Raw genomic sequence first — 26315 nt, forward strand, 5'->3', positions numbered from 1 at the left:
TGGTGCACTCTGCATGTAATTTTCTGATCCTCTTAGGCATTTGATGTCATATTAAAACCTTAATATCCCCTCCACCATTCTTTCTTCATGTATGATCAAGTTAGAATAGCACCATGAAAACATCTCTGGCATTTTGAAACAAATATGAGCTATACATACTTGGATTTTGAGGTCCGCAGCTCAATGAACAGACCCTTCAAAGTCATAACACATTACCTACCAAGTGTGCATGTTTTGTAAAGTGACATTTTCACTTCCCAACAGATGAGCATAACTGGATAAATAAAATTTGCATGGCAGGTGGAAGACCACTAATTCAAACTCACCAAGTGGCATCACCTATCCTAATGTTTTTGTCTTAAAGTTGTCGCATGTTATTAGTATTTGCTGAGCGATATAGTTGTGGGGGGTGAATCAGTAGTAGATAAATTTTCAAATCCTCAAGCAATAAGTATTTTGATGTGCTTAGCAAAACCTAAAACTATAACAGAAACTTGAAAACTAAAACTGAAATGAATGCAACCATGCAATGAATCCAACACAAGAAGATACGTGGAAAACCCAGAGTGGGAAAAACCACGGTGAGAAGAGCTGTGCTAGGATCTACTGTCCTAATCCAGCCTCACAAAATATTAACATGTACAGGACTTGGAGACGCCAACCCACACCAACTGTCTTGTTTGAGAGCAGTAACTCTTACAAACCCACTTTTCTCATTTGTTAGTAGTTAGTTAGCCGACGAGTAGGTAGTTGGAGTCGCGACTGTTGTGTCGCACCCCTTCGGCTGTTATATATTGTACTACCTGTTGTGTGTGTGAAAAGTGGACCTGTATCTGTAAGCACAACACTTCAATCCAGTCATTACATGCATGGTTAGACAGATATAAATGTGAATATGAAAACCATAACAAATTGACCCATTGCCTTCTAAAAGATGTGAGTATAAGATTGCTCTCAGATTTGTATAAGCAATCTAGTGACTAGACAACACCAAGACGAAGGATTTTAATCTATATGAGCATGATATTAATGCTAGATGGATGCAAGATTAATCTAACAAGATTTAAGCAATAAATGAGATAGATGATCTAAATATGTATGCAATATTCTCAATGAACCTAGAGCAAAATCAGCATAATAACAATATATTCTCCAAGATTTTTGAATGAGAGATGAGAGCCTGAATTTATAGAAAATTCAGAAAGAAACCAACGGCTGATATCAAATGATGATGAGCGGTCAAAATTTTCCAAGAGGAATCATAATCCAGGTGAATTGATGTGATTGGATGCATTTCTCAGTTTTAAAGGAAATTGAACTAAAATTAAGATAAAATCAAGAAAAAACTGATTTATTCTCCATTTCATTCAATTTTAATATTTAATTGTTTTAATTGCTTTCTTTGAGATTATTTATCAATTTTTTAATTGTTTTTCAAGATTATCTCCAATTGATTTCTTTTCTCAATTTATAATTCTTTCTTGGTCAATTAATTCCTTTTTTGATTTATTTCCTTTTTTGAAGATTTATGGCAAATTGATTTATTTAATTAAATATGCAAAAGATATTTAATTAAAATAAATAGGATCATTGTTTAATGATTTACTTGGAATGATTTAATTAATTAAATAAATATTTAATTAATATTGGTTGATTAATTTGCCATGTGACATTTGATGATTAAAGGATTAATTGTGTGCTCAAGATTTATTTAATTGCCTTTGGTTAGGACCTTGGTGACGTTGTCGAGATTAGGGGCTCATGGTTTAGATGACCATTTTTAGGGTATTACACCTGCGGGTATTGAGTGGTGTGTTGTTGACGACAGATAATACTATGAACATTGTATACACTCTGAGTTATTAATGGAAAGGTTATTCTCGTATTTATGCTGTTATTGCATTGTTTATTTCTGCGTTACTTCTGTACTCTTTCTGTTTACCCAGTGAGGCAAACATTTGGCGCCGTTGCCTAGACATACTCGGGAACGGAAGAAGCGGATGGCACACGGACATGATGGGCCTACCCGTTGGTGAGATAAACCTAGAGGCCAACGACGCACAAACAGAGCTCTACAGTGGAGAAGAAACTGCGACGAAGGAATTTCCAATCCTGCTCGAGGTAGCCATCGAGACCTATGTTCGATGAGAGGCCACGGAGGCTGAAATCCCACCAAGTGTCGTGTGGACAGCACTGGAGGTTAGCTCGACAGTAAATCGGCTAATGAACCACCTCCCCCGATTGCTTGCACAGGTATCGCTGGCACAACCAGCTCGCCTGGAGGAGATTGCCCGAGAAGAGTGACGCCAACAAATCCTCCAACGGTATGAAGAAAGCAGCCGTAAGGAAGCGGAGCGGGATGGCACGAGGCCCGAAAGGAATTGAACCCTGAATCCCATAGGGATAAAGGAACATTCTATTTTCAAATAAAAGTGTCATAATATTGACACGAGTTGTATCTGATGAAATGAATTAATAAAGGAGTGTTCTGGTTTTATGTGTTGTGAATTATGGAAATGCATGGGAATTAATGCCCAACATATTAAACAAAGATAGAAATAAGAAAGCAGAAATGGACAAGTGGGAGGCCGCACAAAGGGCCTTGATTCTAGAACGACGAGTAGAACGTAGACGGAGGCTGAGGCAACTTGCCGAAGGATGACCTGTCGAGGGGTTGCCCGAAGGGAACCAAGGAGGTGTCACGGAGAGTGCAGAAGCCGAGGGAAATTTCTACGCATTGCCAGAACACTGTAGGGTGAGAAGCCACGAAGAGTTTCTGGAGGATACAAGGTTACGGAGGAATCTAGTCGAAGAGACCCGAGATCAGTTTAGAAACTTATCCCTTACGCTACGAAGTGAGGATCACCAAAGGGAGCCAGGAGTGGGCGTGGGTGAGAACGGAGGGGAGGACAACTGTACAGTGGTAGGTGCCACACACGGCAGGCGAAACACCGTACCTCTAGTCACCCACGCAGGACACACCACTGGCGCTGGAGGGAGCGGCGCAGGGGCACACACACGGCTACAGCCACCTCCAGGAAGACGACCCCCATCGATGGCAGGCAAACAGAAGTTGCCTAAATTCAACAGAGATGGCAACGAGAACCCCGTACGGCACTGTCGTACGTGTGAGACAATATGGTCAACCAACGGGGTGGTTGACAAAGCTGATTGGGTGGTGCAGTTCTCTGCCACCCTGAGAGGGGTAGCCATTGATTGGTACTCTCATGTGGATAAAGTAAAGGTGGGAACATGGGATGAACTAATGAAAGCTTTCGAGACTGAGTATCGACTCCTTCGAGATGATAATGAGATCGTGGCGGAGATATTAAGCACAAAGCAAGGAAAGCACGAGACAATGCGAACATATAGCCGACAATTAAAAGAGTCACTGGGGAAGATGGAGAACCAGCAGGCTGACGAACTAAAGAAGAGATGGTTCGTGGAAGGGTTGCGGTCATCCCTGCGGAGGAAGATGAAAATTGTACTGCCCACATCATACAATGACGCATACAACCGCGCGATGGATTTGGAAAGTGAAGGCCAAACATCGCGGAAGAAAAAAGACAAGTCCTCTGCAGAAGAGGAGTCCTCGGGAGAAAGCAGCAGTGATGAATCATCAAGTAAGAAGGTGCAAGCTCTTCAAAAGGATATGCACCGTATGTTGAAGGAATTTAACAATATGAAAGGAAGCACGAGTAAAAATGAAGACGTGTGGTGCACTAATTGTAAGGAAGGAGGTCACACAAAAGGCACCTACCCAAAGAAGGCATTCTGTGAAATTTGCCAAATGTTGGGACACGTCGTCAAAGAGTGGCCCTACAACATGAAAACAAAAGGGAACCAAGTATTCTTCGCGCAAGAGCAACCCTCACTGTCCGCAGTAGCAGGCTTCGCCCAGCCGCAAGCCGACGCCACTGCATCATCCGGTGGTTATAGAGGTAACCGAAGAGGAGGGAGAGGCAACAACAACAACAACAATCAGAGCAGAATGCAGTATGACGTTAAGGGGCGGCCAATAATTCAATGTCGAGCCTGCAACCAATGGGAGCACTTCGCTCGGGAGTGCCAGAATACTGAAACCCCCCAGAGCCTATGTAGATGGTGCAGCCCCGGTGATCACGATGACACAAAATGTCCTAAACAGGGGATGAATCTCCTCAATATTGAGAAGACGGGCGAAGTATTGGCGATCACTCGCGCGCAGGCCAAGAAGGCAACGTATCCCAACCCCCACACAGAGAAGGAGAGACTGCAGGAGACGAAGGTCGACATTGAATGGGAGATGGCGGCAGAAGGACGGAAGAACACGGAGATGATGAGTCCCTCAACCCGCCTGAAAGCGGAAAAGAATATTATAGGGCAAGTCTTGCAGATGGAGGTACCGATAAAGGTAAAAGACCTTCTAGACTCCATGCCACATTTGAGGACTGCCATCCTCAGCAATGTGCAAAGAACCGCACACGTACCTTCGAGTGCACCACAGGTGGAAGTACCCGTCAGCCCTTCGACTGACCCGATGTTACTAGCCTTGAACAGTGATAGACACCTAGCGGTGGTAGAAATGGGCATCCTTGGGAGCATTCTGAAGGACACCATTGTGAATGGAGGTGCTGGGGTGAATGTACTACCAGAAGAGACATGGAAGAGGTTGGGGAAACCCACCCTGTGGCCATCCACATTTAATCTGGTAGGAGCCGACCAAAACGGCATCAAGCCACTCGGCATATTGATGGCCCAGCAAGTGACAATTGGTACGCAGCCCTTCCTATTAGATTTTGTAGTTATCCCCTTGAAAAAGAAAGGCTATGATGCCATCCTGGGGAGAGTGTGGTTGATCACCGCGAGGGTGAACCATAACTGGAAGAAAAATACACTTTCCATGGAGAAGGGAGGGCGGAAATATATCATTGCCCTACAGACCCAAGATGTCGGCGAAGAGCTCGCTTCTTCTGACTCGGACTCAGAGGACTCTAATAAAGGGGAAAGGGGTCCCGATGAAAGCAAGGGCAAGAACGCGATGGAGCCGAACAGTGAAGGGGTGCTCTAATTGGAGGGATGTTCTGAAGATGAGGTGTGCTCACTCAACGGGCTCTTCCATTGGCAAATGGAGGACTACGAACTTTTTCACTCCAACATGTTGCAGATAGAGGAGCCTGTCGATCCGGAGGTCTTCCCTCCGAAATACAGAGAATATGAGGGCGAAGCCCGAGTGGACGAGGCACCCGCACATCAGTTCGAAAAAGACAAGCCAATTCAATTTGAAGACTCCAAGCTAAAGGCAACAAACCTGGGAAAGGAGGAGAACCCACGGAATATATTAGTCGGGGATGACTAGGATCTCGTGCTAAAGACAACGGCCTTCAAAATATTCCTGGAGTTTAAAGACGTCTTCGCATGAACGTATAAAGACTTGACGGGGGTACCTCCCAAACTGTGCGTGCACCGCATCCCATTGGTACCCAGAGCCCGGCCTATACGAAAGAGACCGTACCGGATGAACCGCAACTATGTAGCACGGGTGAACGACGAGATAGAAAAAATGCTGGAGGCCGGTATCATTTTTAAAGTACAGACAAGTGAATGGGTGTCGCCCATAGTCATTTCATTAAAGGAGGAGGCTAACCAGATAAGGATATGTGTGGACTTCCGATGTCTCAATGCAGTTACGATTAAAGATCCTTTCCCAATCCCATTTACGAACAGCATATTGGAGGAGGTGGCCGGCCATGAGATATACTCATTTTTGGATGGATTCTCCGGATATAACCAGATCTCAATCGCCAAGGAAGATAAACTGAAGACCACCTTCGTGGTCGAAGATGGTGTCTACGCATACAACTGGATGCCATTCGGCCTATGCAATGCACCTGCAACATTCCAGCGAATTATACTACACATATTCGACAAGAAGTCAGTAGGGAATTTTAACGCCTTCCTCGACGATTGGTCCATCTATAGTGGGCTGGGCACATTGTATGCAAAGCAAGTCTGAAGATAGACCCAGACAAAATACGGGTGATCGTGGAGATGGGGCCTCCTACGGATGTCACCGGGGTAAAGTCCTTCCTAGGCCATATCGGCTACTATAGGAGGTTCATAAAAAACTTTGCACAAATATCCCACCCCTTGGACAAGCTTACTCGCAAGGGTGAGCCGTACACCTGGGGGACCCCAGAGAGGGAAGCATTTGAGGAATTGAAGACGAGGCTGGTAGCTGCTCCCATCCTTGCTTACCCCAACTGGGACAGGGAGTTCCATGTCCATGTGGACGCTTCAAACTTTGCGATCGGTGCCACACTGGTCCAAGTGGGAGATCACGGGTTGGATCATCCCGTCTATTTTGCCAGTAGACTGTTATCCAAAGTGGAGAAAATTTATAGCTCAATAGAACGGGAGGCATTAGGGATGATCTATGCGGTACAAAAATTCAAACACTATCTGTTGGCGACACCGTTCACATTCTATGTGGACCATCAAGCCCTCATGTACTTGGTCAATAAGCCGATAATTCAGGGAAGGATTAGTCAATGGCTACTCTTGTTGCAGGAGTTTACGTTCACAATAATTGTACGGCCAAGCAAAAGCCATGTCATTGCTGACCAATTGTCCCGGATCAAGTTCAGAGAGCCGCCAGAAGGGGTAAATGACGACTTTCCAAACGCCCACCTATTCAAAATCGCAGTATTACCACCATGGTATACTGCCATCGGGGAATATCTCTCCACCTCTGTATTCCCCCAAGGCATGCCGTAGGGAGAGCGAAGAAAGCTTGTGTTGAGAAGCCGCACATTCCAGCTGATTAATGGTTTATTGTATGAAATGGGGCCCGACGAGGTGTTACGTCGGTGTGTGATGGAGGAAGACGTGCCAAGCATCTTGAGGGAAGCACATGAGGGGCCCGCAAGAGGCCATATGGGACCGGACACTACGGCAAGGAAGGTGTTGCTAGCAAGCCTCTGGTGGCCCACATTGTATAATGATGCGAGAGAATGGGTAGTAGGTTGTGATACCTGCCAGAGAGCGAGGAGGCCGCTGAAAAGGGATTTCATGCCCCTCAACCCTTCGCATGCTCAAGAACTATTCGAGCGCTAGGGGCTGGATTTCATCGAGCTGCTCAAAGTGAACCGCGCTAAGGGGTGTCGCTACATTGTGGTAGCCACTGAAATTTAACCAAGTGGGTTGAAGCGCGAGCTCTACCAGACAACTCGGCCGTAAGTACAGCAAGATTCATCTACGAGCAAATTATTACGCGGTATGGGATCCCTATGCAGTTGACAAGCGATAGAGGCGGACATTTTGTGAACCACATGATTAAACTCCTTACTACAGAATTCAAGATTTTCCATTCACTATCTAGCCCCTATTACCCGCGAGCCAATGGGCAGGTCGAGGCTACAAACAAGATTATTGTAAGCGTGATATACAAGTTGTGCGGTGTCAAGGGAGAAGACTGGGAAGAAAAGTTACCTTCGGTCTTGTGGCCCTACCGTACAACCTACAAGGTGACCACAGGCCAGACTCCGTTCCAACTCATGTACGGGCAAGAAGCTGTGATGCCAGCGGAATTCATGGTGCCAAGTCTTCGCATTGCAGTAGAGAACAGACTCGGGGATATCGAGAGCCTGAGGGAGAGACTGTATGCCTTAAGCAAGTTGGAAGAAAAAAGAATGATGGCACAATGGGCCACAGAGGCAGCCCAGCAAAGACGGAAGGTCTGGCATGACAAGCATCTTCGGCAAATGAAGTTTACTCCTGGGCAGTTAGTGTTGAAATTCAATGGATGAACGAAATCAAACCAGGAAAATTTAAAGTGCGATGGCTAGGGCCCTTCAAGGTACGCCAGGTCAATGCCAATGAGGCGATTAAGTTGTGGATGCTCGACGGGAAGGAGATACCAGACGTCGTCAATGGGTCGAAATTAAAGGTTTACCACGAACGAAGGGAACCTGGACCCTCCAATCAGGATGTTTGACAATCTTATTAAATTGAGAAAAGAATTTTTCTTTTTTTAAAAAAAAATAGTACGATCCGTACGGCCTTTTAAAAAAAAAGGGTGGACCACCGTGCGGTGGCGACACCGACAGTGGGACCACCGTGCGGTGGCAACACCGACAGTGGGACCACCGTGCGGTGGCAACACTGGCGGTGGGACCACCGTGCGATGTAAACCACCGTGCAGTGAATACCACCGCCCATGCAAGAAATAAAACTGGCAACCCCGCCCAAACGCAAAGGCAGACAACCAAGCACTCCGCCCAACAACGCAGCGCGCAAGCACAGGGAAGGCATATGCAGCCATACACAACTGAAGAAGGTAGTTACGAGGGTGTCTCACGACCGTACGGTTATAACCAGAAATCAGTTATACGAGAAATTAATGGAGTCGGCTGGGAAACGGAGTTGGAAAAAGCAGTTGCAGGCTTCCTCCAGTAGCAGCCAGATGGATAGAAATACCAGGGTCTTGTCATCAGGCGTGCGTGTGGTAGGCAGCACACTGGATGCCAGCGCAAGTCGGAAGAAAAAGCAAAAAGCACCACAACCTACCATAAGTGGGAAAAATACATTAACACCTCAGAATATCACCTTCGAGGGCCTGAATGGGTCGGAATGTTGGAGATGGTGGCAGGACACTCCCGACAATGATTTGGTGAAGCAAAACCTTCGTAAGGCAGAAGTGGAGTGGGCTATTTGAATGCCCGTGTTTCCTATCTGCGAGTATGAGGGTGCCCTACGGTTCATGGTGGACACCTTCGACAAACACACACGCATGAGTACTTTTGAGTACCTCAGGAGGGATGTCACCATATCCTTCAAAGCTGTGGACTTTACTAGAGTGTTCGACATCCCAAGCAAACAGGGCAGGAAAATCGAGTTGAAGGCTAAGAAGATGAAGCGTGAGGAGAAGGAATATTGGATTAAATTAGTATCCAGGAACTTGACGACAGCAAAGCTGGACAGCGTGGCTAATGCCACGAAGGGACGAGGAATCGGTAAGACCTTTGTTGCAGAGGGCCACTGGCGGTGCATTATGGATGTCATTAAGAGCAGGTTGACGGGATCGGGTAGGGCGTCAGACATCGCCCTCCCTCAGATTATGCTCATTGAACGAGCTTATGAACAGCATTGTGTACGATTGGGCCGCGTTGCTAGCAAAGCGCATGTATGAGTTCTTGACGATGCAGCATCGCACGTTCTATATGCCCCACTATGCTATAGGACTGTTCTTGGAGGCCATGCGGGAAGCAGTGCCGGAGGCAGAGTTGGAGGTACGGCCGCAGGGACCGTTGGCAGCTGATGAGCCTCCTATCATGTATTGGAGACACCTGGACATTGGGCACTCTTCTGCGAAGCAAAAAACGGACGGTAGATACGGCCTCGGGAGAACCTGATAGTGGGAGGGAGACTTCCAGTAGTACAGAGGATTCAGAAGTAGAGGATGAGGAGGATGATAGCAGCAGGGCGACGAAGGAGAGGGTCCTTTTTGCCCCACCCTTGCTACCAATGGGCACACCTGTGATGTCATCCAGAGTGGGAGGCACCTTTATTCCTGCATTTGGGCAGAGCCGCACGCTAGTTGCACTTGGCCCCATCCAGCAATAGGTAGCCTCACCTCCGCCGGATCGAGCACCACCTTCGGGACCGGCCCCGGCCATCGAAGACATGGCGGAGTCGTGTACAGATAGGTCGCCGCATCAAGTAGTAGATGAGGATCAGGGACTGAGGGAGGTGGTTGATACGGAGCCTCAGGTGCGATTGGATGTTGTTGGAACTGAGGCAGTGGTGACTGTTTCTACCTCCTTGTTGGAGGAGCCCATGGCTATGGCGACACACTCCGATCATGGAGATGCAGAGAGTCCCGGGGATCCCCAGTACAAACCCGTCGGTAGTGGCTATGGAGAGCTGGTTGACTCAGCGATTTCAGATGACAGTGGTACCACCCGTGGGCGCTTTTGTATTCTCACCTTGTCGAGAGACTCCAGCCGAGGTAGTAGACTAGGACGACTCATCAGGCGAGGCACATGCACTAGCAATCGGGAACGAGGCAGCATAAGTCGTCTCTGCGGTATAGGAACAGAGGGATGCTACACCTCTAGTGGCGGAGCACGTACCTTCATACCAGCAGGATGCGGCAGTATCGGTTCCGTGAGAGACCTCTGCGTTACCCCTTGGCGCTCTTTCACAAATGCCACTTCCCTCACGGTCACAGCCTTCGGAAGCAAGAGGGGGAGGACATTGAGGCCTATTTAGTTGACATGGTGACGAGGGGTAGACGAGTGGTGGCCACGGCCCAGATGCAAGCATTACAGCAGGTAGTGGTGGAGTTAGAGCGGGTCCTACAGTTTATGAGGGTGGGCTGCCTGGCAGCCTTTGCTACATGCTTTGAGTCTCAGGGATGGCCGACTACTCAAACGAATGAGATGCTACAGGCTTGGAGTGTACGGGAGCCCATTGTGGAGAGTCGGGTGATGGCAGTCGTCCGAGAGATTGAGCAAGTCTACCGAGACGCCTACTATGCATTGAGGCATACGCAGCATGAGTCTGTGGTCCGTGAGGCTGCTCAGGTCAAGTTGGAGAGGGATGTGGCCAGTCAGCAGGCCTCGTGGGCAGCAGAGAGGGCCCAGTTGTTGGCGCAGCTTGAGATGGCCCGAGCAGAGAAGGTTGAGGTGGAGACTCGCCTTTCGACGGAGCAGAGTGTGAGGAGCCTCGTACAGCAAGAGTTGGGTGCAGTCACTGCCGAGAGGAGCCTGTTGCAGGATCGATTGGTCTGTATGACGGAGACAGCGGATACAAAAGAAAAGGAGTTGCTGGAAGCCGCGCACATGGTGAAGACGGCTTTGGAGAAAGTGTTGGTGGCGGAGCGTGATGTGACAACACGTACTCAGCAGGTTTATGAGCTCCGCGCCCACTTGGTGGCCCAGACACCGGCATCTCAGCCTTCTACTTCAGGGACGCTTCCCCAGCCCCCTCCTTAGTTTTGTCTTGGATGTATATTTTGTATGGGTTGCATTGTCTCCATTTTTGTTGTTAGTTGTCGGAGACGACTTTTTTTGGGGGGGGATGATGTTGTCGAGAAATATGTATATCTAATGTTTTGGTAGTAATGCCATTTGTTAGTAGTTAGTTAGCCAATGGGTAGGTAGTTGGAGTCACGACGGTTGTGTCATACCCCTTCGGCTGTTATATATTGTGCTACCTGCGGGTATTGAGTGGTGTGTTGTTGACAACAGATAACACTATGAACATTGTATACACTTTGAGTTATTAATGGAAAGCTTATTCTCGTATTTATGCTGTTATTGCATTGTTTATTTCTGCGTTACTTCTGTACTCTTTCTGTTTACCCAGTGAGGCAAACACAACTCAGTGTCTTTGTGGCACCAACCATAAAGAAATTACAAGAAATTAACATATTTCTTACTTCAAAACTTAAGTATTACAAGTTACAACATTAGATGTCTATAAACAAACTGAAAACTACACAGTATATCTGTAGCAGATGAATCTCTATTATCAGCTAACGATAAAATGATTGGTCTACCCCTTTTCATTTATCCTTTCTATTTGGGCTGATTGACCTCACCTTTTCTAAATCATGTGCTGGTTGCATGCACCTGTATAGCATTGGGACTGCTCACTCATGTAGTTATTATATTCTAGGGTTTTCATGTCGTTTTCAACTCTGTTTTTATATCTATCAAATTTAGTATATTTTTTAACGCAACTGCCATATCTTACTAACCTGTGAGAATAAACATAATTTATTTCCTTCTATATTTATATGAATATCTTTAGGCTGTATAGTACCCAATGTGGTTCAAATCAATTTTACAGTTTATCCCCAATTCACTTCCTAGGCCAATTCAATTCTTATGTCCTTTACTTTAAATATGGTTTATGCCAGAAGATGGCCTTTATATTGGCATCACATCTACATTTTCAAGTTCAACAATAAGATAAAATAATCACTAAATAGCTCTAGGATGTAAAAACTCTCGTTCAATTTGAATTTCCCTCAATCAAGAGCTCCAGCTTTATACCTTAGAAACACTTGCACGCTTTGGCTTCCAACCTTTTGTATCCTCTCCTAGCTGGACGTAATGGCCATAAGGCCCACATTTCAGAAAAACCTGAAGATCAAACAACACTAGTCTTTATTCTAAACATGAATAGAATTTTTCTTTTCAGCCAAAAGGAAATCATTGATTCTGCTTCTCTTCGAAATCTTAAAATCCTGATATGATCTTACAACAAGCCACAATTGAAATTAGCAGAAATTAACCAACATTTAAAGATACTGAGTATGGATAACAAATAATAAATATAAAATAGAAATACATTATTAATGTATCAGATAAGATATGAGTGCCTGAGATGAAGGCAAAAGATAGGTATACATGCCACACCTGCATATTAGATTTCACATCAGTGCCTAGCAATTTCGGCTCAAAGCTTGGCACTATTTCCTCCTTGCTGTTTGGTTTGTCTTCTTCAGACAAAGAAGTTGCTTCAATGTACCTGTTTTACATCATATTGCAATTATTCTAATCGTAGTGAAGTTCATACTTAATTATATATCATAAGACATCCATAAACCTATTGCATGCCTTGCCAATACAAAGCATGTCAACTATTTGTGCACTGGATAAAAAGAAAAAAGAATCAGAAACCTCCATAGACCTTCAATCATTTTCCAGTTGCCATTTTGACCGGACATGGAAGGAACTTAATAAACAAAACAAAATAAACCTGTTCCTCTACAAGCTATTAAAATTGTTCCTGTAATTTTCGTGCCCCCTGATCATTCATAACGAACATAATGATAAAGTTCACTACCACATTAAAGTAAATAAACAAATTGAGAAAAAATTTCTCACTTAAGACTTCACAATTTTCTATGATTCTAAGACTTTGCCCATGCATCAATCAAGGAACGGTGAGTTAATATTATTGAACAACGATCTTATTTAAGCAGCAATCTTAATCTTAGAGGAGCAATAATTAATATTAAGAAAATAACAACAATTAATTACTAACAGCAAAGTCGTGATTTAGTTAACAACATATAATTAAGGTCATGAAGCCACGGTTAGTTAAGAAGAGACACATCCCTATGAAACATGACATCCATTGCAAAGAGGGGTGACACTTCGCTTTATCTTAGAAGCTGTATAAGATCAATTTGCAAGAGAAAAGGATTGCATGGGAAGGGGATCAGAGAAGAAGTATTGAATCAGAGCAAAGAGGAAGACCATCAGCTAAAACAAATATGAATTGGAGACTCAGAAATATATAAATATTCAACAGCAGCACCTATTAATCGAATATCACACAATTTATCATCATCAAATCTTTATCTCTTTATATATTCTATTTGGTTCGCTCAATCTGAGCATTTGGCCTTGTGTCAAGTGTCGGTAAGAATAAGAGAATATGAACCAAGAATCAGACCTGAGTCTGGACCGAACTGGAGATCCCATTGGGGTACAAACATCTGATACTTTCTGCCTTGAACAGAGATTGGTATGTTGTTCTGATCTGCACAATAATACTCGTTTCCTTTATAATTACAATAAGCATCTAAGTTGTTGAATTAGTGTCTCATAACTGTTAGATAATAATGATAAGTAAAATATCTTATATGTCTGAAATCTTTAAGTATTAAAATGCAGACATAGTTGGCCTATTTACAGACCTATACCTTAACCAGTTCTAATTTCTTTTTCCTGAGTGGTGCGATGCTGTTAGGGAGAGGCGGAGTAAAACCATCTCATGATAGATGAGCCCCAAGGGTGAAAGAACTCATGATCCTGAAATCTAGGCTGCAGGTCCCAAGGGTGAATGGACTGAGGTTCTGGTAATCTGGGCTGTATTAGGGAGATGGTATCATCGCACCCTAGACAAGCAAGTCTCCCATCCAGGACTAGAAATTGGAAAGGGATTAAGATTAGGCCTGAATAACTCATGATACTGAAATCTGGGCTGCAGGCCCCAAGGGTGAATGGACTGAGGTTCCGGCAATCTGGGCTGCATTAGGGAGATGGTATCATCGCACCCTAGACAAGCAAGTCTCCCATCCAGGACTAGAAATTGGAAGGGGATTAAGATTAGGCCTGAATAAGGCCAATGCCTAACTGTACCGTGAGCAACTCTAGTCATTAATTCATAATTACTGTAACATAATAAGTAGTAATGTATGTTTCCCTTTGAGAATTGACAGCCTATAAATAGGGGACATTACAAGAATCCTCACACAGAAAAAGAAAACATTTCAAGCCTTGAAGAAGAATCTTCTGAAAGTATTTCAGGATTATTGATGCTGTTGATGAAACTGCTCTTAGTAGGATAAGGTAAAAACGCTAGTACAGGGTTTTGATGACAAAATGAAAATCTACATATTTTCATATCATTCCTTTGTGAAGGCTCTAATCTTGAAAGCCTAGATATTGAATAATTCTCAGCATTATCCGATATATATTAAAAAAAAATCAGTTTTATGCAATAGAAGTATATTTTAAATGCATGTGTACGCCCATTAATGTGTTCTTTTTTTAACAATTTTATATAATTTAAAAATTTAATAATATATTGAAATTTTCTAAATTGAACAAAAACATTTTTAGAAATCTCAAATTCCCAAAATTTTAATCCCTACCAAATAAACTCTTTTCTCCCAAAATCCTAACTAAGACAAATTGAAGGCCCCCAAAGACAAGATATGCAATTCAAGGATGAGGAAAGTGCATAACCTGTCTCGATCATCTAACTAGGTGTTGGACCCCATAAAAAATGTGTCTACATGCAATCACCTAGCTAGGTGGTGGTGTTGACTCCTACCAATAAATAGTTTAATTTTCTTATTAAGATAAAATTTAATTCCTTCACCTTTACTGTAATATTTTGAAATGGTCTATATTCAGAGAAGAGCAACATAGTTGTAAGTAATCAGTTCCTAGTTAGTACTATGATTCACTTAACCCAACTTGCCCTGTGCTTGTTCTATTTGTCACTGTGAATACCCATCCTAATCAAGTAACACACAATAGAAGGTACTTCGGCTTTTTGAAAAGAATGAACCAGTTTAAGCAATGTTGATGTGTCCAGTGGGTCGGATGTGATCTTTATCAGAAGACCTAGTTGATCAATGAAACGGCCCTGCAGTTATGATTATCTAATATTTTATTTTTAACTTTTTTTTTCCTTTTAAGCAATGGTTGTATGTAGTTGTTAATGTGTTTTCTTATGTTGGTGCCTGCTGCACTCCTATGAAAGAAGTTTTGGCAAGTATTTAGTATATGTTTTAGTATGTATTTACTTGTAATGTCCCCACTCTGAGATATAATTTAATAATAAATGTTAATAATAAAATTAAAATACAAAACAATAAAAATAAAAATAGAATTAAGATATAAAAGAATATAATTAAATATAATTAAGATTTGATTAAAGTTAATGAATGGTCAAAAGGCATGAAATGATATAAGTTGTGACTCCCCCAAATATGACGTATAAAAGGGAGGAGAGAACTCATTTGAAGAGGGGATAATTTGGGAATGAGAAGTGCAGATCTGATTATGAAAGGTTGTGTCCCTTTCAAAGGGCAGAAATAATGAAGAGTTGCACTCTTTCAAAGGGTGTGTCTCTTGCCAAAGGGCGTACATGATGAAAGAGGCGTGACCTCTCCCTCACATTGAGAGATATAAAGGAAAGCTAGGTTTCCAATTCATCAAAGAACTCTGCCAATTCCCGGTACGATGTGTTCCGGATTCGGAATCGACCCGGAATCCCTATGGAATTGGACAAGGTTCCTGCATTTTGCCTCTGAAACAGTTCTGCATTTTGACCCATGAATCCCGACGCATCTGGAAAACACGTGGCGATTCAGTCACGTTTTTTTACGAAACAGAAGTTGTGCGCGATTTTCAAGAGGTTTTTTGTTGACTTTGAAGAACGAAAATGGGTCATGCAAAACCCTAAAGCGAAAGTAAAAACATATTGTTTTGTTTCGTCTTCCACGAAGAGCAAGAGGTTGTGAAAACAACACGAAAGGGAACAACGTGAACAAGAAAGGGCAGTGAGCAACGGCAACGACGCGAACAGGAAAGGGCAATGAGCGACAGCAACGGCAGTTGCAGTGCGCGACAAAGGCTGCACAAACAAGAGGTTGCACCAGGTATGTTTTAAAAAATTAAAAATTAAATGTTTAATTTGTTTCATACTTTTGCTACACTATAGTTATACACTTTTATTTATATCTGTTTCTTTATTTTATTTGTTCAGGAAGTTTGGAATAGGATCATTGCTATGATCCGGGAGACAGTGGAAGCTAAATGTGAGGTGAATTTTCCTTTGGGTAGAGATGAGGCAGATATTGTGAGTAGGTTTGGTCTGCAGGAGTTGTCTCCTGCGTCAACTTGTGTCGGGAGAGGTCGACGGGCTATGAAGAAGGTGCAAAGGGTGGGAAGGTGGATACCCCCTCAAGATGAGTTTATCAAGATTAACACCAATGGCTCATCTAGGGGTAACCCAGGCCTGCTGGAGTTGGTGGTGATGGCAGGAATAGCATGGGGGAGGTAGTTTTCCTCTTTTCAGTGCATAAAGGCTGGCAGTCTAATAATTTTATGGAGGGATTTGCGATTCTCTATGCCCTAGAGCGTGCTTGGGAGTTGGGACGAAGGAAGCTAATTTGTGAATCGCCCTAGAGTGTGCTTGGGAGTTGGGACGAAGGAAGCTAATTTGTGAATCGGATTCACAAATTGTTGTTAACTTGTTGACTGAGCAGAAGGTGAGTGGGATTCAGTGGCAGTTGGCACGGATTGTTCAGCAGATTCTCCATATTAGTTCTTTAATGGAGCGGGTGTTGAAATGTGGCGACTGATCAGCAAAGTACTGTACACTCAGCACGTATCCTCGCCGTTTTTTGTTGATGAAAACCGACATTGTAATAAAACCCTAAAAAGGCCGACTTTGTTTGTTGCCCTAAAACGCATGTTATAAGCGGCTGGGATGCTTAAGGCATTGTAAGGTTGATGTACTATTTTTGCTGGATAATAAGAAAGATTGGACGGCTGTGTATGGTGGACGTAACCCATTCTGGGTGAACCACGTTAAATCTATGTGTTATATGTGTCTTGTTTTATTTCTTTGTCTTTTGTATTTAAATCTGCATATAATTGTTAGTTCATATTTGCTTCGGATCTGCTTGAAACCCTAACAGCAGGTGTCTTTCATCCACATCCCTCATGACTAGAATAGAGCAGCTGATTGTATGGCCAAGTGGGCCTCCGAACATGGTAGTGATTGCAAAGTTGAAGGTTGGGAGCATCTCTCTGCGGATTACTGTCAGGACTTGCAGAAGATTTTTACTGAGGACATGGATGGTTATGAAGCTGGATGAAATGGGCCTGGTTTGGTGGTTCTTTTCCGGGGCCTCAAGGCTCTAGTTCTCTTTGTAATTCTTGTGTCTGATTTTCAATAAAGTTTTTACTCCTTTATTCAAAAAAAAAATTATTGTTTAGGGCAACTCCCGGTGTAGCCTAATGGAAATTTTAATAATCATTTTTTAACTTCTTGTAGATAGCATAATGGCAACGACTGCTAGCTCTATTCCTCAACAAACCTTCAAAACTAACCCAAATTTACCTTTATGGAAATATGTAAAAAATAATAGACCAAGTAAAAGGAGGTGGAACATTTATTTGGATATGCAACTTTTGTAGTGTGAAAAAAACTAGCTCCTACAGCTGTGTCAAAGCCCATTTTTGTGCCATTCCCCAACAAGGAATCAAACCATGTCCAAGAAAGGATGCAAATGGGTTTCCACCTCAACAAGAAGCAGGATATATTAGAGAGCAAGAGGAAGCAGATGCAAGAGTTGGTCGTGCCTCAAACCATCCTTTGTTGAGTGGAAGAGGAAGTAGATCAAAGAGGCCCCCTACTTCTCCATCTCATAGTAATTTTCCTGATATCGTGGTAGAGAGCCACCCATTCTTGGGCACAATTGATGAAGAAGAACCTGTTATTGTGAAGAGAAGCAAGGGACCATTAGAGAGAGCATTTAAGAATGATGCTAGAGAGATTGCAGATCAATCCGTTGGAAGATGTCTATATGCAAACAGTTTGTCATTTAATGTGGTACGATCACCATATTGGCAATATATGTTGAGAAAGGTAAATGAGGCTACACAAGGGTACATAGGGCCAGGTTATGAGAAAGTGCATAGCACCTTACTAGCAAAGGAGGTAAAAACCATACACACTGCATTGGCACCCATTAGAAATTCATAGAAACAAATAGAGGTGTCCATCATTTCTGATGGATGAAATGATACCAAAAATCGGCCATTAATTAATGTAATTGCAATGTGCCCTAAAGGGGTGATGTTTTTTAAAGTTGTAGATTGTGAGGGACGGGTGAAGGATGCACAATTTATTGCTAACATCCTTATACAATGCATTCAAGATGTGAGACCTCAAAATGTTGCCCAAGTAATAACGGACACAGCAAAGAATTGTAGAGTTGCAGGTATGTTGATTGAGACATGGTTTGAACATATATGTTGGACACCTTGTGCAATCCACTCTCTCAACCTCATGCTACATATGTTGGATAAGAAAATACATTGGATCAAACAAATCTATGCTGAGGCTAAAGAGATCCAAATGTTCATCACAAACCATAGCATGTCACAGGGCATTTTAAGATCATTTTCACAGTTGGAGTTGCTAAAGGTAATTGAAACACTTCAATTTTAAAAATTTAAATTTCACTTTAGTAATCACTAACTTTTTTTTAATTCGATCACGTCTTCTTTGTATTTTAATTTTTCATTTTTAATTTTTGAATAGGTTGTTGGGACTCGATTTGCATCCAATACAATCGTCTTGAGGCAACTTGTGAAGGTGTGGGAGCCACTTGCTAGCATGGTAATTAGTCAAAGTTGCTCTCTATGGAGGCAATCCAATACTGAAAGGGCAACAAATTTAAAGCACACAATCCTAGATGACACTTGGTGGAAACAAGTGGAATATCTTCTGACTTTCACCAAGCCCATCATGAGTATGATTAGTTATATTGACATGGATCACCCATGTTTGGGAGAGGTATACGATGGCATTGACCCGATGATTGAGAATATGAAAGCCATCATCAATGCAAAAGAGCAAGATCCTGAAGAAACTTTCTTCAAAGAGGTTCAGTCAGTTTGTGTTGAGCGGTGGAACAAAATGACTACCCCACTACATCTTGCATTTGCATTGACTCCCAAAAATTATAGTGATGAAATGCTTGCTAAGCCATCAAGGGTACCACCATATAGAGAGATTCAGAAGTCAGTGAAGCATGTAGAACAGCACTTACTAAACTCTTCCTCGATTCTGAAATGGAGGATTTAATGACAAGTGAGTTTGTTGATTTTGTAGCCTCCAATGGTTAAAGTGTTTCCGCTCTTCGTGACAAGTATAAGAAGGATGCTCATGCTTGGTGGTACCTCAATGGCCATACATCACCACACCTTCAAACTCTTACAATCAAACTTTTATCGCAAGTAAGTTTCTTAATTTTTATTGCTCTCTAAATTTATATTTTTTACTATTTTAAAATAATAAAATTATTAATTTAAAATTTAAAGTTAATTTTATAATTGTTGCACTCTAAATTTGTGTCAATTATTCAATAGGTTGCTAGTTACTCTTCATCTGAGCTTAATCGGAGCACATAATTCTTTATCCACTCAGTGAAACGCAACCAATTGGCAGCAAGGCGGAGGAGCTAGTTTATGTGCATTCAAACTTGCGCCTTCTTACTCATAAACAACTTAAGTACAAGGATGGGAGCACAAAGTTTTGGGATGTAGATCTAGAGCGAGCTGATTTGGATTTTTCAGCTGCCACACAATATTTACTTTCTATGGAGTCCAATAGCCAATTTGCTGCTAGTCCAAGTGGCAGTGAGGCTGCATGTGGCTCCACTAATCTAGCTACATCATCTAATGTCAATGATGATGTTGATCTTGATCTTCCTAGTGACCCATATGATGCTGATTATTAATTGTGTTATTTAATTGTTGAACTAATGAACAATGAATTTGGTATCTTTATCATAACATTCAAATTTTGACAAATTGACATCAAATTAGACTTTAGTAAATTTGTTATATTTATATCATATATGATACTTCCAAGTTTTGTTTAGCATATGGATGATATTTGGGATGCTAAATTTAATTTTTGCTTCTACTTTTTAGGCTGCATGTATGTATATATTATGATTTTTACAAACGTAGCATAACCACGTACCCGTACTGGCAACTTAGAAGGAAAGAAATGAAAAGCATCCAATGACAACACCATGGATCACATCAGATCAACATTGTTATTAGTTTACAGGCAGTAACATCCTTGTTCTTGGTGGTATGTATGGGGATGTGTTTAATAAGTATGCTTAATATATGAAGCCTAATAATATTCTTATGCAGAATAAATAGTAATATTAATCAAAGTTCAAAAACTCGGACTTGCCACGGACTCGGCAAACCAAAAATTTGGACTCGGACTCGGACTCGTGAAAGACTCGCGAAAGACTCGGCAAGGACTCGGCAAAAAAAAAACCGTAGTTTTACAAAAAAACATAAAGAAATTAATGCATTTAGAGAACATAAGAGCCATAATTGAAACATTACACATGTCATATAATCAACAAACCCGCAATATTTGAAATTTCATCATTCATACTCATAGTTTCAAACTTTCAACTCTAAAATGTATAATACCAAGATTTCTTCAATGCTAATTATGTTGTTATATGGAGCCTAATCCGACTTGGAGGTTAAATTTTCCCTACTTCCATCTGTTGTCCTCATTTTTGTTTTCAAAAATGAAGGACCACTACAGTGATTTTTATGAAAAAACTGAAATTTTTACTCTATGGCACGCTTCCCGAGGCAGAATTTCGACTAATCCTTGGACTGGCTTGATCCTCAGTCCATTCTTGAACTACGTTTCAAATTTCGTCCAATTCTGGGTTCGTTTGCTATGCCTTTCCTTCAATTTTGAGTTTTAAAACCCAGACTGCAAGTGGAGAATTTTCTTCAAACTGCAAGTTTTAATGATATTCATTGTTATGGTCTTTGTAGGGGAATTTTTGATCAATTACATGTGCACTTTTATTTTAAATATGTCACTTGTAATTTATTTTAAGTTTCCCCTTTGTTGTTTTTATCTTTTTATTGTTTTTTGGTCATTTTTAGTTAAAATAGGGATTTTTTGGCTCAACTGCAAGTAAACTTGCAGTTTGTTCAAAAAACCCCTACTTTAATGGTTTTTACATGTGATAGGGATTTTAAATCCTCATTACATATGTGCAAGTGTTTTTAACTTGTTGTAGGGATTTTATTTCCCTTTTACAAGTATTTTTAAACTTGCAGTTTGCTCCAAAAAACCCGATTTTGCCTTGCAAATGCATTTTTGATAATTTTAAACTTGTCATTTGTCCAAAAAAACCCGATTTTGGCTTGATGAGTGAAAAAGTGAAAAATTAAACTTGCTATTTGTCTTAAAAAACCCGATTTTGGCATGAAAGTGGGAAAAGTGAAAATAAAACTTGTTATTTTCTCTCTAAAACCCGATTTGCTTCATTTTGGACAAATCGAACTTGTCATGTGTCTCCCAAAACCCGATTTGCATGAAAAATTGATTTGTTGAAGATTTCAAAGCAATTTTTTGTGGAGATTTTTTAGGGAGATGCGTTTTTTCTTCTACCCTATTTTCATGCAATCATCAACATCTTTCATGCCAAATGGAGGTTATATTGACTGGTTTTTGGAGCTAAATCAGCAAAAACGTGGTTCTTTAAACCCACATTTTGGGCGCTTTTTACTTCATAAATCTGCAGTCTCCTTAAGCGTTTTGTCTTCTTCTACCTAGGCATGGAGGGAGAGAGGGTTTTCGCACCATTTAATGATGCTGTTGGAGTTTATTATGGTGGCCATGTGATTTCCTTTGGCCACGTTTTCTCCCTTTGGCAGCGTTTTCAATCATTTGGATCATTGTTTCTTCTTCTACCTTAGGCGTTTTGCTTGGATGCACACTCTCATTGGCATTTTGGTCCTCCAAGTTTAAGATTGCTGCTATATTTGGGGCATTTTTACAAAAAACGTGATAAGGGTTTGATTTTCCGGATTGCTCCTTTTCACCGGTTTTGCTTCTTCATTTCAAGAATTGTTGCATTGTTGGAGAAGCATTTTGCATTTTTAAGAAAGCATTCCAGGTTCACAATCAATGTCAGATTTGCCGGCATCGCCAACTCCAAAGAAAATGAAATACAAATATGACAAATACCAGAATGAGGTTGCACCTTCCCAGGTTTCTTCTCCTTTGGATCGCATCAGGGACATGGAAATAGGGCACGTTGATATGGCAGAATTCATCAACAGGGTAGAAGATCCACAGGATAACAACTTGCAGCGGCTGTTGGACAGCCATATCCATCATGCATCTTCTTTCCCAGTGGCTGCCCTAGAACCTGAGTTCGTTCTTGCATGCGCCCATCATTTTGACAAAGAGTCAAGAGTCATCAAAAATGATGATGGTGAAGCTATAATTCGACTTGATGCGGATACAATCAAGAAGGTCTTCAAAATACCTCCTGCACCTGTTTATATGGAAATCACCAAAGAAAGTGCAGTAGAGTATTATGTGAAAAGGGAAAAAGATTGCAAGCGACACATCAATAGGTGGATCCAAGAGCCACGTCCTTCCTTCTCAAGATGGGCAAAGTTGTACCGTTGTGATTTCACGTGGGAGATAGGAGACACCATCACTCTTCTCAGCAGGATGATGGGCCTTGAGCACTCTAATGTCTTTGAGCCATGGATGTATCAATTCATTATGTTCATACCGCAGTCGCATCACATTTCATGGGGTGAAATCATCAGCGATGCTTTGTGCGAACAACTTGCAGCAGTTCCTACCACTATGACCTTCATGAATTCTTATTTGGTATATTTAGCAGCGTCACTTAGACACTTTCCAGGTCTTTCTACCAAGGGTGATCGCTCGCTTATACCAGTTTGGGAATATTATGACCAGTTGCCATTGAAATCTAGCAAACTGCATTTCAGAAGAGTCCAAGATGCATTCTTCGGATATTTCATGTGTCAGTTTGACGTGGATCTCAGAAACAAAAGAATATCAGATGAGACATGGGTCAAGGTGTCCGAGTATGGGTGTTTATTCCTGCAATTTCCCACCTTCACATATATGAGGATTGGATGCTATGATGGACAGCCATGCATGCTTCCAAGATACCCAACCGATAAGATAATTCTTATGGAGTTGGGAAGACAGATCATGGCTGTTCATACTTTTCAGTCTGCTAGACACAAGGTTGGAATGGGGATCTCTAGCACAAACCCATTGAAAATTGGTCGATATTCCCTTGTCACATCTATGAAGGCCAAGGCCATGGAGGCTGAATTGCAAGAAATCAAGCTTAAGAGGTTCAAACCTAGAGCTGATTTTGATTATAGAGGTATGAAGGAAAAGATTAAGAAATCCTTTGTGCATGTTCATCGCATTGAAGACCTCTGGGTAGATCTCCGCACGGAAGTCGAAGTTCTGAAGATGGATTACTGCAGGCTCACTGTTGAGCAAATTGTTGACTTGAACTTGGCGGATATCCCACAAGGGATGATTGATGACGGGCATATACTTGATCCTGAATACATTTCACGAAGGGTTGAGGAAGCTCCACTTCCTTTGATCCAATGGTCACACAAGGAGTGTGTCTCCATCCTTGACAGATTTCAGCCTATCTTGGCCAACACTAACGCATGGCTGAAAAGTAATGCTATTAGACTTATCAAAATCAAAGTTGGTAAAGAAGATGATTCTACAAGGCCTCTTGGACGGAAGTCTGAGATTCAGATTGATAACAAAGAGGCTGCTTCATCTTTAGGTACAAGGATCAAGTTACGAGTTAGTCGTGCAGTAGTGCTTCCTCCTGAGGAGACGACTACTCGTGGGAAGGAGAAATCATGGTTCCATGTTTGGGTGATCGATCTGGATAATCCAAAAGAGGGGCAGCAATCTGACGATGCACCTAAATCTCCAATTTCAGACTCGCCTCACGAGGTTATTCCTCCAGTTTCCATTGAGACGCCTCTTTCTCCTCCTGATTTGCTCGTAGATGAGTCTCCTTAGAATGCAGTTCCCATTTCAGCATATGAGCCTTCTCCTGATCAACAACGAGAAAGTGTGTTGAAAGTTCCTGAAGATAGTCCCACTTGCATTCGGTTATCAGAAATTGATACTTCCACTTCTGGTTTTGAAGAATTCATGAGGCAATCTTCATGTCCATTGGTAACTGAGCAAACTGTGGTCGCTATTCAAACAGATATTCCTCCCAGGGTGACCACGATAATTCAAACAGAAACTGCTTCTCCTTTGCCTACGGCTGCTACTGGAAGTGAGTTGATGACTTTGCCTCCATGGCTTAGTTCTTTCACCGCGAAAAGAAAGAAGCAAGTGATCTCACCTGATGCCTTTGACTACCAGCAACTCAAACAGTCCAGATCCAAAGTTGCTAAGAAGGCGAAGACTATCTCTAGGGTAACTGTTGATAGCAACAAGATGAAAGTAGCTGAAATTGTGGAACCTATTGCAGATAAACCACTTGATGAAATGTCAGCTGCTGATTATAAGGTCACAAGGGTAGAATTGGGCAAGCAAACACATGAGGTCATTAAACATGATGCTCAGTTTTCTGTTGCTTCACTAGTGCAAAGGTGTGACGATCTTCTTGCAAAGAAAGACAAGCTAGAAGAAGAAAACCGACAGCTCATGGCAGCCATTCATAAAATCACAAAACCTGCTGCTGAAGGGAGTAACTCCATAGGTTCTTCTGGTTCCCAAGAATCGATTCGTGGAGTGGAAAGGGCTGCTCAGAAAGTACAAGCACTGGATTCCTGGGTTGATCAGCTTCATGATCAATGTATACAAGTGGTAAAAGACATTTTTCAAATAATGTCTAAGTTGGAAACCCATTGAGGTGAAACTGGATCAGACTTCTAACACTTTCAAAAACAATCTGGAAAGTGTTGAGAAAAGTCTGGCAATCTAGCGTACCATGCCCCAACAACAGCTGAGTATTTTGCAGGAGCACGCCATCATCTCTTCCAGGGTCATGTACTTGGAATTTGAGGAACTCATGGAAAACAAGACCCTTGTTCTTAAATCCCTCATTGAGGAGATCAGTGATGCAAGGAGATTCCGGGATGAAGTCTATCGAGGTATTGTCTCACATTGCGAAAGGGCCTCTTGCAATATAGTAAGTCAGGATGGAGAGCTGATTCCAAAAGAAGAGATTCTTGCTGATTTACAGATGAGGATTCATAATGAATGGAGGAGCGAACAATTCTCAGCAGCTTCAATTCAAGCATTGATGAAACACCAAGCCTTTTTGCATGAGATCCAGTCTATCTTGGATAAAGACAATTCTGCGCTCCTCCGCTGTCACGACACTATTGTGAAGACTATGGTTGTTGCTAAGAACACCCATGAACCGAATCCCGAGGAACTACAAGCGAGCATCCGAAAATTTCAAAGATTCGTGTCTTCACAAAATGCAACTTAAGTGTTTTTCAACACTTAGTTGAATTTTCCCTCTTTTGTAATCTTTAGTTGTAATTTTGTTTTGACAAGTTACATGTAAAAGTATTTTTGTAAAACGCAAGTTACACATTACTTGCACTTTTGTAATTACATGTAAGGCAACTACAAGTTGTGTCCAATTAGGACTGTAGTTGGAATAAGTCTTAGTTAGTTAGAATAACTCTTAGTTAATTAATGAAGTCTCAGTTATTTATTGAATGAGTCTTGGTGGTTGAGAGAATCTCTCAAGTTAGTTAGGATCCTCCCACCTTTTTCTCAAGGCTCCTCCTCTATAAATACTTGAGAGGTCCATTGTAAATATATCTTTTGGAAAGCAAGCAAAAACTCTGCCAAATTTACAGCAAGAATTCTTTGAGCTTATGTATGTGGATTGAAAGTTTTTGAAGAATAATAAAGAAGGATTACTCAAGTTTTGAGTCTTTGAGCTACATGTTTGAGTTTGAATCTTTTATTTCTTCTATGCCAAGTGTTTCTAAAGGAGCTTAGTCCAATCTGATTTGAAGTCTTTGAGTTGCAAGTAGAGAAGATTAATTAAAATAGGAAACTCTCTTGAAGGAGCAGCAAGTCTTTGAGCTTGCGTCCATTCTTGAGAAAAATGATTGTTTGATAAGAAATAGCAGCAAGTCTTTGAGCTTACATTAGTT

General features: G+C 41.9%; 1 protein-coding gene across 2 annotated transcripts in view; it reads right to left on the minus strand.

The window, feature by feature from the left end:
• LOC131049755 (uncharacterized) overlaps positions 1-26315 on the minus strand; it is a 262789-nt gene that overhangs the window by 74797 nt on the left and 161677 nt on the right. For both annotated transcript variants that reach the window (XM_057983819.2, XM_057983818.2), the window contains exons 18-19: positions 12408-12519; positions 12042-12131 (exon numbers count right to left, since the gene is read on the minus strand). In XM_057983819.2, the coding sequence (XP_057839802.1) occupies positions 12042-12131; positions 12408-12519 (202 nt within the window). The remainder of the gene's footprint in view (positions 1-12041; positions 12132-12407; positions 12520-26315) is intronic.

This window comes from Cryptomeria japonica, chromosome 2, assembly GCF_030272615.1.
Source record: "Cryptomeria japonica chromosome 2, Sugi_1.0, whole genome shotgun sequence".
Classification (NCBI taxonomy): Eukaryota; Viridiplantae; Streptophyta; class Pinopsida; order Cupressales; family Cupressaceae; genus Cryptomeria; species Cryptomeria japonica.